A 14,691-nucleotide genomic window follows, 5' to 3' on the forward strand; every position below is an offset into this window, starting at 1 on the left:
TGAAGTTTATATCAGCTTGATGTCATTAATAATAGGTAACCTCCTAGTTCTGAGTCAGCATTTTTCCCCTTTCTCCAACACCCAAATTTAAAAACCACTTAGACCTTCACCAGAATTTCCTCTTGTTCTGCCCTACCCAAGAATAGTGGTTTGTTTGTTTTTAAATGCTTCCTGGTATTTTAGTACCTGAGACCAGAGTAGACCAGAAATTACCTGAGGCTTTAGACAGAGGTTAGTCAGAATAATCAATGAATACCAATGACAGATAGATAAATAGATGTCTCTAGTTTCTATTCCAGTAAGAACTAAGGAAAAAGGGCACAAAATTTGAGAGGGGAGCAGGGAAGAGAACCTAGTCTTGATTCGATATTCACCTAGAATTAGAAAAGGTCCTCCCATTGGAGTATTAGGGTTAATGGTCAAGTCATTGATTTCAAATACTATATGATAGTGCTGTATTTCTCAGGAAACTAGTATTTAATTGATTTTTGCCTCAATTCTAGACAATAGTTTATAAGATGATTCCATTGCAAAAGATAGACAGACACTACAGAATTTAAAAAAAAAAACAAAAACCACAAACTCTAACTTGTTTTCACAAATCTCTCAATTTGGAATTCAAAAGTACTATTTTACCAGTTCTACCTTTCTCCAGAAGATCCTTAATTAATAGGGATGGATCATCCAATTCCATTTGAAGTTGCCAGTTTTGTCCCATGAATGTATTATCCATTTAACTTGCTAACACTAATAAGTCAGAATGAGTCAGAAAAATATTTTATTACACTCAGAGTGTGGCCTGTTCCATCAGTTGTTGAGGAAAATGTGTCATTCGTAATGTAGCAAGCGTGAAAAAAAGAAAAGAATTTATATGAAAAAAAAAACCAACAGAGTACTTGTTAAAAATTAAATGTTTATCATTTGCAACAGTGATAAGAGAATTATCTACTTAGTATAGCTAGTTTCACTAAGCCAAAAAGAACCATCCACTGGGCACACAAAGAAGCCCTGAAATTTTTAATAAAAAATAACTTTTATTTTCAAAATACATGCAAAGATAGTTTTTAATATTCACCCTTGAAAAACCTTGTGTTCCATATTTTTCTTCCTCTCTTCCTCTATCCCTCCTTTAGACAGCAAGTAATCCAATATGTTGAACATGTACAATTAAGCCCTGAAATTCTTAAGATTCTCTATTCTCCCACTTTTAGCAAATAAATCTTTTTTGTACAGATAGGAGAAGAAAAGGAGATAGTGAAGGTCTGGTTTTGTAGTTTATGGGAAGTCCTATATAACAAAATTGTTAATACAGAAAAAGATAGAATCAGTTATGTTCTTCCAGAAATTCACTTTCAAAACCTTTCAAATAACTAGGACATTGCTTCAGCAAGTAGCCATCATTGGTCCAAATCTATGTTTCATAGCAACACTCTGGTTTTAAAGTGATAAAAGAACATTTGTATTTTTGCTATAAATATTATTAATAATTTTATCTATTAAGTAAAATTTTTTCTCTCTTAGAACTCTGCAAGCAAAATGAGTTTCAGTGTATGAATGGAGAGTGCATTCCAAATGCTAATGTTTGTGATAATTATCAACATTGTACTGATGGTTCAGATGAAACACATTGTGGTATGTATTATTATTGGAGAATAAGAGGAAAGCTTCTTATTAGAGCCCGTAATCATCTTACAAAGGTAGTTGGCATTTATATGGCACTTACTATGTGCCAGACACTGTGCTGAGAGCCTTTTTACATATATCATCTCATTTGATCTTCACATCAACTCTGGGAGGTAGAGGATATTATTTTCATTTGCATCTTATAGTTGAAGAAATTGAAGCAGACAGAAGTTGTGTGACTTGCCCATAGTAACACAGCTAATAATAATTGCCAGAGGTCAGATTTAAATTCAGGTGTTCATGACTTCAGGCATGACAGTGACTGTGTCCCCTAAATGCCCCTGTAAATAAATGTAAAGCATTTTTTGGTTTGCAATGATAGCATTGGGGAAATGAAGAATGTTGGAATATTATTTCGTGGTTTTTTGTGTGTGAGGATATCTCTATGATCCATTTGTGTGCCTCTATTAACCAGAGAAAATGTTTCAGCTTTTTGTCTTGCTTGTGGAGCAGAGAAAGCCTTAGCATGATGTTCTCTCCCACTTATTGTCTTGGTCTTTGATTCATAGGCCTTCTTCAAGTTTCCCTTTTTATATTTGGAAATGATAGCATTTTGAAGTAGAAGAAATGTGTTCCTGCTTATTTTAAACAAGACCACTGAGGTTAAATGATTTTCCTATGTTGCACTATTATGTAGCAGATTCAGGATTCAAACCTAGGTTTTCTGGTGCCAAATCTAGTGTTTCCTCCTGACACATTGCTGTTTGTGAAGATCTACAATCTTCTGATCTTTTGGCTACAGTTAACATTCCAGAGTACCAAATCACTGATAGCCTACAATGGAAAGCAGAAATAAAACACTTCTACTCTAGAAGCAAAGTTCATCATCAAATCCATTCACTAATCCAATTAAATCCAACAAGTATCTCAATCACGGTGAGATGATCTGTGCTACATATAACAGGTATAAAATTTCTAGGAAACAGCTATGATGTTCCTTTTTAATCTCTTCCCCATGAAATGTGAATTTTATTTAGAAATTTAATTAGTATAAAAATATCAGGAATTATCTGATATCAATCAATAAGCATTTATTAAGCATCTACAATGTGCCAGGTAAGCTCTAACACAAAAGAAGCAAAAAATAGTTCATGCTTTCAAAGAAATTACCAGCTGATGGAGGAAACAACAAACAAATAATCACAAAGATATCCTACATAGAATGAATAGGAAGTAACAGAGAAAAAGTACTATAATTGAGATGGATTTTCAAAGGCTTCCTGTAGAAGATTAGATTTTAATTGAAACATAAGGAAGTCGGGAAAAGCAGTAAATATAGATGAAAAGAGAGCATTTCAAGAATGGGTGAAAGCCAGAGAAAATGCCTGAATTCAAGAGATGGAGTACTTTGTGGAACACTAGGATGTCTACAGCACTGGATCCAAGAGTAGTAGTGAGGAATAAGGTGTAAGAAGACAGGAAAGGGAGAAGGGAGCTAGATTATGAAGGGCTTTGAAGGCCATCCAGGGTATTTTGTGTCTGATCATAGAGATAACAGAGAATCACTGGAGTTGATTGAATAGAGAGGTTAGACATGATCAGAAAAGTACTTTGATAGCTGAATGGAGATTGGATAGCAGTAGAAAGTATCTAATAGCAGGCAGACCCACCAGCAGGCCATTGCATCAATAATCCAGGTTTGAGCTGATGAGAATGCATATCTGAGTGATAGCAATGTCAAAAGAGAAAAAATGACAAATTTGAGAGATATTACAAACATGAAATCATGAGGCTTTGGCAACAGATTGGATATGAGCAGTAAGAGGTAGTGAGGAGTCCAGGATGACTGATTCCTGGGTTGTGAGCCTGAGGGACTGAGAGGATGGTGTTGCCCTAGACATAACAGAGAAATTTGGAAAAGGAGAAAGATATTGAGTTATATTTATTTTTCCTTTACCTTTTTTTCCCTTCATTTTAAAGATGTCTACTGGACATCAAGATATTTGGAAATGTGAGATTGGAGTTCAGCAAAGAGATTAGAGAAAGACAGGTAAATTTAAGTCATCAGTACAGAGATAGTAATTAAATCCCTGCAAGTTAATAAAATCAAGGGAAGTAGTACAGAGGGCCCAGGACAAAACCACAGTTCAAGAACATGATCTAGATAAAGCAAAGGAGACTGGAAAGAACTAGTAAGACAGGGCTAACAAGTGCTTGAGAGTAGAGAAAGTAGAAACACTTGAAAGTGTAGTTATGAAATGGTTCATACACCAGCCTCTCTCTATAGAACACAATTCTAATGATGGCCTGGGGTGTTGAATTCTCAGCCATGTAAAGGTTTTTCTCTCCAGTGTGGCTGTTATCAAACCTTAAGCCACGGACACCAGTTAACACAAGGAAAAAGTTGATTAAAGGTGATTATGAGAAATAATATTAACACAAGTGTATTCTTTGGAGCAAGATACCATGTCACACACTTTCAATTTTTCTAATTTAAAAGTCCTCTTAGAGAAAGGAATTGTGTATGTTACCATGATTGTATTGCTGTCATGGGATGTTCCCCATTTCTTCATCTTTTCCTCTGCTCTAAATATACGTGAATCTCACTATCTTGATCTATCACTTGTTTTCAAACTGTGGAGAACTACAAATCTCAGGGGTTTTTTGTGGCCAGAGATTGTCACACAAAGATAAAATTAAAAACAGGTCCTACTCTCAGGAAGCTAAAAATTCTAGTGGGGCAACACACCCATTACACAGATAAATAAATGCAAAGTGATTTGTCAAGACAGAGAACACTAATAGCAAGAGGAATTAGAAGAGAGAACACAGAGAAGTTCAGGATGTGGAAGAGTAGAGATAAAGATTATGATATGGAAGAGCAGAAATAAAGATTACCATTGAGGAAGGTGTATTTAATAGAAATGCTAAAGGACGTCCCTGAATTTTAGTTTTCTCCCTTTTAGAAATTAAGATTCTCTCTTTGTTATTTGATAATGTTTACTTATTACTATTGTATTTATTTGCCTTAGATAACCTGCACATTGTTCTATGTTTTATTGGGTTTTCTTTGTCCTGTTTTATTTTAGAGTAACATGTAAAGTTTTTATTGACCATCTTCACCTCACAGACATGATCAGTTCAATTGGATTTAATTAATCATTAATTTATACAAATTTGCAGATGTCCTATTTTTAGTTCAGAGGACATTATTTACTATCCTGTCTGTTTTCCTTTAGTTCAGCTAGCCAACAGCACGCTAAGTGTTGATGGCTTGGTACAATTCAGGATTCACAATGAATGGCATGTGGCTTGTGCGGAAAACTGGACCAACCAGCTTTCAGATGATGTTTGCCACTTATTAGGATTAGGGTGAGTAATATTATTCACTGCTGTTATTGATAATCATGCTTGGGTTTGAGAAGTTCGAAATACTTGCCCACCCTATTTCTTTGGGTTGTTAATCAAATGTATGAAAATGGCAAAAGGCAAATATAAAAATATTACTATTATTATTTTCTTGAATTTAAAGAAATCAACCAGGCTGTCATCTAAATATTATACATGTATAATTTTCTTTTCTTTTTAAACCAAGACCTGAATTCTTGACCAATTAGTGTCATGTACCCCTTTGTTGGTCTGGTGAAGCCAATGGATTCCTTCTCAGAATAATTTTTTTAAAAAACATAAAACATATAAAATTTCAAAGGAAATTACTTGTATTAGAATCAGTATTATGAAAATATCAAAAAGACAGTTATGTGCACCAAGCTGAAAATCCCTACTTTCTTAAATGAAAGTATGTTGATACATATTAGTATAAAATTGTAGCCCATATCTTCATCCAAGATTTTTCCTTTCTTTGAACTTAGGATGTATAACTCTATAATAGCAAGGTAAATGGGCAAAACTGTTATTTGAACCTATATGCTTCTTGACATTTGAACCTCATAACTTTTTTAATGTACATATATTCTTCTTGGCTTCTACTATGACAAAAAAAAATGAAACTACAAATCTTTACAGAAAGATCTTCTAGAAGGAAACTTGACATTTAAAACAAGAATTTACTGTGTGTTCAAGACATTCTCCTAGATTGGAAACAAAAATTGTTTGCTTGAGATTTACAATCATATTCCTAAATCAAAGTTGCTATTGCCTAAAACAAAATTCTTCAACAAACATCCTGACTTTGGTGGAATCAAGTATAACTCTTCTGTTATTATTATCATCCTTTGATCATTTATCAATTGGAGAATGGCTCTTGTAAATTTTACTCAGTTCCTGTAAATATACACAGTTCTTGTATATATTAGAAATGAGACCTTTACCAGAGAAATTTTCTGCAAAGATTTTTTTCCCTCAGATTCCTGCTTTTGTTCTTATTTTTAGCTGTATTGGTTTTGCTTATGCAAAACTGTTTTAATTTTATGAAATCAAAATTATTCATTTAATCTCCTATGCACTTTAATCATGAACATCCTTATCCATGGATATGATTAATAATTTCTTTAGTGCTCCACTAATTTGCTTATGTTGCCACCTTTTATTTGATGTCACCTAAATAAGGTACCAATTTTAAGCTTATCTTTATATACATGGTAGTCTCACATACTTAATTTTTGCCAGACAACTTTGTTTTCCAAAGTTTTGTAGAATAATGAGCTCTTGCCCCGATAGCTGGGATCTTTAGATTTATCAAACATTAGGTTGCTGTGTTCATTTGTTTCTTTATGTTATATATCTAATCTGTTCCAATAATCAACTTCATTATTTCTTACCCTGTACAAAACTATTTTGATGAATAGTGGCAGGTAGTAGAATTTGAAACCTGGTATTACTATGCCACTTTCTTTCCCATTTTTTAAAAAATTTATTCCCTTGCTATTCTTGACCAGATAAATTTCGCTATTATTTTATCTAGCTCTGTAAAGTAACTCATTGGTAGTTTGATAGATAGGACATTGTATAAGTAAATTAATTTAGGTACTATTGTCATTTTTTATACTGGCTCAGCCTTTCCATAAACAATTAATTTCTCCTAATTATGTAAATCTAGTTTTATTGTGGAAAGATTATTTTAATTATGTTCTCTTTCTTTGTGTGTGTGTGTGTGTGTGTGTGTGTGTGTTGTGTGTGTGTGTGTTTGTGTTCTGGCAGCTAACTCCCAAGTCTGAAGTTATTTTAAATAGAATTTCTCTATATCTCTTCCTTCTAGGTTTTGTTGGTAGTGTATAGAAATGTTGATAATTTATGTGGGTTTGTTTTATAGCCTGCAATTTTGCTGAAATTGTTCATTGTTTCATCTATGTGAACAATCCCAATATATATTGCAACCTCTCCATTCCTTATATAGCCATATAATGAATTGTTGTGATAAAAGGAAAGGAAATGAAAGAAGTGAAGAAAGCAAAAAGAAGAGAAAAGAAGAAGCAAAAATAAAAAGAGAAGAGAAAGGAAAATAATCATTATTTGATAGCCACACTTATGGTAATGAGCTTCTCTACATTTAGCTAAGCTATTTACTGAGGATAGACTCACACAGTTCATTACAAGACCAGACCCATATTTAATGACTATCTTTCATAATAGGAGCTATCAAAGCTAGCATTCAAGTTACATAGTCTTTGAAAAACTAGGGTCAACTCTATGCCCTGATGAGTTAATAGAATAGAATTTGACAAAAAAAAAATTTTTTTAAAGTATTGTGTCCAAAATGTTAAATGCTTTCTCTTGCATGAAAAATCACTCTTTTTTTATTATTAGAGGAGGTACTTTGGCAAATTAATGTATGAACCGATTATGCATTTTGTTTTTTTCAGGAATGTAAATACATCATCACAACTTTTTTCAACTGGTAGTGGACCATTTGTCAAACTAAGTATAGGTTTAAATGGCAGTTTAATCCTAATGCCCAGGTAAGTTATACAAATATGTTCATTACTTCATATAGATATTCAAATTAATTCCATATGAAAATAATGAGATCTGGGATAAATGGGATCAGAATTCATTAAGAATAAGTAGTTAAATATCATTAAAAGAATATACATTAAAAAGTGTATACTCACTCCTTATGTAAATTACATCATAGATGTATTTATCAGGGTAGCACTTTGGCTATATGTTCTTTTATCCCTAATTCCTGCTACATGTCTATTCTATCATTTTTTTCTAACTGTATATTTTCTGGATAATAATACATCATTGCTGTTAATGTGTTATAATTTGTTTAGAATGATTATCCTTTACTATTATTATAAGAATATGAGTTTTTTAAAAAATGTCTCTGTAGGAAGGAGAAATTTGAATTGTTAAAAAACTGCATGATATGCCAAATACCATCCAATCTATTTTCTCCTTTTCTCTGATTGTTTTAGATCAGTATCACTGAGGTTCAGAAAAATTACTGCTGCAGAATGAGATCCTAATGGGATCACAACCACAGGGGAGGTTGGGGTGCAGAAGTCCTTTTCAGGAGTTAGGCAGTTTTTTAAAGGGGTGGATGGGAGAGAAAGAGAGGGCTTAGGGGGAAAATGTTGGGTGCCCACTTCATTTTTGAATTGGTCTTTGTTGGATCCCTATTAGTGGGCGAGCATGACTCAGTTCTACTGAGAAAGAGTAAAAAGGGAACTCGTCTGTTGGCATGATTTGAGGTAGTAAGACAGTATGGTAAAAATAGCTGCTGTGTGCGGCTTCATGTCTGCTTCAGGAGGTGGGCAAGGTTGGTGATTGTGCCCAGGTCAGAGGGTTGGTAGCAGCAGGTGGGCAGGTCTCCAAAGGACTCAGGCACGATGCAAGAGCCTGTTACTGAGGATGAGGGGTACCCACAGAGGTTATACATTGCCATGTCCCTTACAATCCTTCCCTCTCAGGAAAAAGCATGATACAGCTGTAGAGCCCTTTACCCTGCTGACCTTGGGAGGATCCCCAGTACTCAGAAAGGTTGTAGAAGCCAGCTACTGTGGCCATCCTCCAGGGTCAGTCAGTAAGCATTTAAATGCCCACTATATGTGCCAGTCACTAAAAAACCATCCCTGCAATCAGGATTGTCCTTATAATCTAATGTTTGAGATGTGAAAACAAACATTTACAAACAATGTATAGGATAAATTATATTTATCTCATATAAGAGAGGTGTAATATTCTTCTCTAAAATGTAATCTTCTCTTGTTGGGGTTTCCTTGGGGTCTCTGGAGGCAACTTTAGTTTCAGTTCAGTAATTACCCCAAATGCAGCCAGGTATTGAAGTCCAAATCCTTTATTGTCTCTTTCCAAGTCTTGTTTTCTCTCCTGCGGCCCAGTTAGCTTTCTTAGAGGCCTTCTGTAGTCTTGGTTCCAAAAGCTTGAGCTCTGGCTTCTGAATCTCCCCAACTGAATCCTGGCTAAGGCTCCAAGTGCACTTGTCTTTCTGGCCCTGAAAGCTTCTAGCTTATATGCCCCTCACTGAGTATACATCAATCATTATATCTCTAGGAAACCATTATTTGTTGTAGGATTAAATCAATGCTAAACTAGATTTAACCATTGTCTCCTCAATTCCACTTAGCACCTTGTTTCAAGTTCTGGCCCATAACATCTCCTTGTAGGATCAGATCAATCATACTGAACCCTACTAAATTAAATAACTATTGTCTCTATCAATTCCACTGACTTAGTATCTTGTAAGAATCCTTTGTTTCAAATTCAGAGTTCTGGCCCATAACAAGAAGGCACTACAATTAAGGAGGAGCAAGAAAGGTTCTCTGTAGAAATTGGGATTTTAGCTGGGACTTAAAGGAAGCCAAAAGGTAGAAAAGAGGAGGGACAGAATTTAAGGCACAGAAAACAAACAGCCAGAGAAAATGCCCACTCTGAAGATGAATCATATCTGGAAAGAACAGCCAGGAGGCTAGTATCACTGGATTAAAGAGTACCCAAAGGATGCAATGTGCACGACTGATAAGGGAAGGGAGGAAGGAGGATACTCGGTTGTGAAAGGATTTGAAATACCAAACAATTTTATGTTTGCTCCTAGAAGTGATAGGGAGCAGTAATTGAGTAATTACTGCTAATTGAATAGAGACATGAGGTGATCAGACTTGTGTTTTAGGAAGATCTGTTTGACAACTGAGTCTAAGATGAACTGAAATAGTGAACGATTTGAGCTAAGAAGTTCAACCAGCAAGCTATTGCAATAGTCCAAATGCACAATGAAGTCCTTCACCAGGATGCCAGCAGCATCAAATGAGAAATTCCCAAGCCAAAATACCAAAGATAACTGGGATATCCGAGGCTTTCCTTCCTTATCCAATATACAGGGGAGAGGGTATCAGGTTCAGGCCACAGCAAGAAAATAGCCAAATTTAAAATCAGACGTTGGTGATGATATTCTTGATTTAGATTGGATGAGACTTGTAAGGACTACAGGTCAGAATCATTGGCACTCTATAAGCTGCTGCTACTGTTGTCCTCCAGAGTTTGGGGCCTCTTGAAGGCCATATTGCAGAAGCATCTCTGTTTGGAAAAACTTTGGAATTTAATAGCCTTCCTTTATATTTAAATTTATTATTTTTTCCACTTCCAAGTGAAAGTTTTAGTTTTATGGAGCTCCCATTAGATTATAAGCCATTTTAGATTTCTGAATTTTCCTAAAGTCCAGATTCACAGTAGGAAAAAAGCCATAGAAGTTTTCTTTGCTGTCATTATTCCCTTGATTACTAAATACAAAAGGCTCTTAGATGAGTTTAAAATGGCTTTACTATTGGTGAACATAAAATTTCAACTGTTGATAAAGAAAGTACAGCATCTGGTAAAAAAAAAAAAAAAAAGAAAGTTAACAAGTCATAATTTAAATGATTTGTGTAGTTTAGCACTCAACTTCAACTTTTTCCCTTAATATCAATTGCTCTTCTTAAACTCCTTCAAGAAAATTTTCTTCTTTTCTTGGCTTTCATATTAATCTATTTCAATACAAATACAATGGTAATTGCTAGTTAGGTCCATCTTTTGTAACCTTATAGAATTTACTTCTATAACATATGGCTAATGTCTAGTAAAGACTCATAATTCATCCTTCTGGTTCCATCATAGTTACCCTCTGGTCGCGTTTTGGAAAATTCTATCTTGATTCCTCCCCCCAACAAAATAAAAGCTTCCAGAAGCTGCCCTACATAGATCTTAAAGTTATATCCCTCAGGTTTCCAATGCTGAAATTTCTTCTTTCAAACTTTCAAACTTTTTCAAAGCTCACCTTTTATTAAAGTCAAGTCTGAAATTGAAATGAAAGTTTGATATTGGGATGAAATGAGGCACGTATGAATGTCTGAACATTACAAGGGAGGATATTTACTTTACCCTAACATAACAAGGATATACAGTAAGGATACAAGCTTATTTTCTCTGGATGTAGTGCCCCAATCTCTAACCTCACTTTTATCTCCACCTGGAAATGCATTTGATAAGTTAGTTATCATGGTATATTCCCATCAGTTAAGTCTTCCTAGAAACAAGATTCAAGAAACCCCCTGGTCATAGTCATTCCACCTTCCAGGGCAGCATCAATTTGTCTTAGACATAATTTCTGGGAGGTTGTACACTTGACTTGGGCAGTCAATGATACAACTATTCTTCAATAGAACACAACTACTCACTCTGAAATGAGAGAATTCCATCTTGCCAGGTGGGGACAGATTGAGGACTGCTTGGGTTAGGAATAGTTGTGTTGTCCTTAGTGAGAAGGATCACATGGTCCCATGTCTGGGCTATCCCTAACATTTCCCTCATTGCGTTGAGTATCTTTCTTTTCTCCCCAAATCCTGCCTTCAAACTAGTATGCTTACCATACATACTGGTATTCCAATATTCTAACTTCTCATTTTTATAATTTGCTCATTTCCACTGACCTACTCTTCCACCTCAGAGATATCCATAATCTTGATCTTGCCATCCTGCAAAAATGTTCCACATCCATGTTCATGAAATCTGAAATTCCTTTATCTGATCATAGTCCTTTATCATTCACTTTTTTCCTGTACTTTACAAATCTTAATTCTGTTCTTCATATTTACTTTGAGGTCTAATGACTACTACACACATTAATTCTTTTTTGGGTCATCACCTTTACTAGCTATACTATTGTTCCCATCCCTTGCTAAACCAGTTCAATTGACCTTTTCTCTTGAGCCTATTGGCTACTTATCTTACCAGGGAACATATCTTGTTAATCCTCAATCTTAGATATTCCCATTATCACCATTCTGTTATCATAATTCTGAACAAAGTTGGAGAAAGTCATGAAATGGTGCTGAACTATGCATGAAACTGAGTCCATTACAGATAATGTTACATAAATGTAACTGGGCCCTCCTGAAATAAGATAATCCTTTTATACCTCAATAATAAATTCATTATCCCATTCAACATAGCAGCTATCCCAAATCTTTTCTTTCTTTCTTTCTTATTATATTTTATTTTTCAAAATAGCACAAATTTGTTTTTTCTCCTTCTCTCATTCAATTGAGACGGAAGTATATTGTGATTGAAATTAAAGTAAACTAAGACACAAAGTTCTGAGCAAATATTAAATTTATGGGCAAGGCTAGCAATTATTTATAAAAAGGATCTCTTAACTCCTCAGTTAGTCAGAGCTAACAGTTTTTGAGAGGATCCAAAGAAAAATGTGAGAGAGGACTACCAAATTGAAGATTTACAGAGCCATTGTGCTGACCTCACTGTTGTATGCCTGTAAGACCTGACAGCATACCAGCGTCATACAGGAAAATGAATTGCTTCTATTTGAATTGTCTTAAGAAGATTCTGAAGGTCATCTGGCAGGATAAGGTACCAGACACCAGGGTCCTTTCTTGAACTAAACTGCCAACCATTCCATCCCTACTACAGTGAGCACAACTCTGTTGGGCTGGTTGTTCAAATGATAAATGTATGCTTGCCAAAAAGAATATTTTATTGAGAACTCATATAGGACAAGAGATCACAGACTGGTCAGAAAAAGTGATGTAAGGACACTCTCAAGGTCTCTCTTAAGTACTTTAGAAATGATTGACACAAGAGATGCTGACACAGGATCTCCCAACATGGTATATACCCTCACAGAAAAGATGCTGTGCTCTATGAGCAAAGCAGATCTGAATTAGCCCAGAAGAAACTCAAGATCTGCCAAGTTAGAGAATCCACCCCAAATGTTCATGGGGACTATTTGTGTCCAACCTGAGGCCGAGCATTCTGAGCTCATTGGTCTGATTAGCCACAGCCAGACACACAGTAACTCAATTCTAACATAGAGATGTCATTTTGGTTCTTTTTGAAAATGGACAACAATCAACCAGTCAAAAGACTATGAACTAGGGCTTACTAGCTTTCATATAGTTTGGAGAAGTTCAAGAGAACAAGGAACAGGGACCATAAAATAATATGATTGGTTCCAAAATCTGAAATGTCGTAAATGATAGAAAACAATATGATTGTCTGGAAGTTTGGGATGCAGGCTCACAACAACTACTCCTTTCATCTAATTGCCAGGGAAAGCTTATTGGGAGTGGTAAAAAGGTGCATGGTTTGTTAGTCCAGGTGTTCACTACCAAACTCCTTACCTCTCTCGGCTATCCATCAGCTTGGCTCAGCTACCCCAAGCTAGGGAGCCAGGTTAAAGAGAGCGACTGCTGTCTTCAATGGGCTTATAAAGGGCCTGTGAGGTCACATGCACAGCCAACCAGCGAAAGAACCGTCACCCATTACCAAGCTATCTCAATATGGCCAGGATCCCACCCACAGGGCGGTCCTATATCCACAGAGATTATTTCTGGGCCACTCAATCTCCTGTTGCACTGGGCCTCCCATTTAAAGGACCCTTACAGTTAGTCAGAGCAATAATCGTTTCTTTAAGAACAGACAGCATTGCAGAGAAAGGAGACTTCCTGGAACCCATCTTCATCTTGTAAGGCTTGTTAGTGAAATAGCAGTTCTCTCTTAATTATACACAGGCAAGTTAAGATGTGTCAGGTCAATATGTTCCTTTAATTAAGATGATTTGTGGGACAACTTAGCACAGAGAGGAAAGCTTACCTTTTGACCTTAACTCAGAAAAAAAATGGCTTAGACAATTTTACAACATTTTGGGGGTAATGTAGAATAAAATTACAAAATAGGACCAAAATAAATTTGACTTTCTCAAAAGAAAAAAAAAATCACCATTACAAATATGCATAGTCAAACAAAACAAATTTCCACATTAACCATAGTCCTCCAAAAAATGTTTCATTCTGTACCAAGTTCTTCATCTCTCTATCTGAAGATAGATTACATGTTTAAATATGAGTACTCTAAAATGTGGTTGATAATCACACTGAACAAAGTTCCTAATACTTTTGAAGTTTCTAATTCTATTCACTTCTCTCTAAATCAATTCATTTATGTCTTGCCAAATTTCTATGAAAATTTTTTACAGAAAAATAATATTCCATCACATTTATATACTATAACTTATTCAGCTCTTCCTTAATTTGTAGGCATCCTCTCAAATTCCCATACTTTGTCATCTCAAAAAGCACTATTTTTTATACATCCTTAGATTATTTTGCTTAAAACTAACTCCTCCTTTATACCTATTTTCCCATTAACCCCCCTTATTCTTTCTCACATTACCCTGGTAAATGAAATGTATTTTTTGTACTTAATTATATTTGTGAGTATATGTGTATGTTCTTTTCTCCTTTGACTCAGCTGAAAGTAAGGTTATAGAATCTAGATAGATTGTTCTTGATATTTCAAGCTGTCTATTCCTGGATAGATTTGTCACTTAAAATTTAATTTGCCTTATTTATTTTCCTAATTTCAATTGCTATATCAATGAATATTTGGCTATTTTGAAATTAAATTGACATACAAAGACATTTTTATGTAATAAATGAGTTCAATCATGTTGGTTTTATTTCATCGAGATAATCTTTACACAATGTAATCATTTCTATAAGAAAAAAAAAAGAAAATTAATGTGTTTTACTTTAAAACTTTTATATGCATCTACATTCCAAGAGCAACAAGATGATATAGTGGATACAATGCTGAGAC

General features: G+C 34.9%; 1 protein-coding gene across 1 annotated transcript in view; it reads left to right on the plus strand.

Annotated features, from left to right (window-relative positions):
- The window catches only part of TMPRSS15 (transmembrane serine protease 15), a 138,580-nt gene that overhangs the window by 102,628 nt on the left and 21,261 nt on the right, over positions 1-14,691 (plus strand). Inside the window, exons 16-18 of the mRNA XM_074302039.1 lie at positions 1,522-1,632; positions 4,863-4,995; positions 7,446-7,541. Coding sequence (XP_074158140.1) covers positions 1,522-1,632; positions 4,863-4,995; positions 7,446-7,541 — 340 coding nt within the window. The remainder of the gene's footprint in view (positions 1-1,521; positions 1,633-4,862; positions 4,996-7,445; positions 7,542-14,691) is intronic.

The sequence above is a fragment of the Sminthopsis crassicaudata genome, chromosome 3 (assembly GCF_048593235.1).
Source record: "Sminthopsis crassicaudata isolate SCR6 chromosome 3, ASM4859323v1, whole genome shotgun sequence".
NCBI lineage: Eukaryota > Metazoa > Chordata > Mammalia > Dasyuromorphia > Dasyuridae > Sminthopsis > Sminthopsis crassicaudata.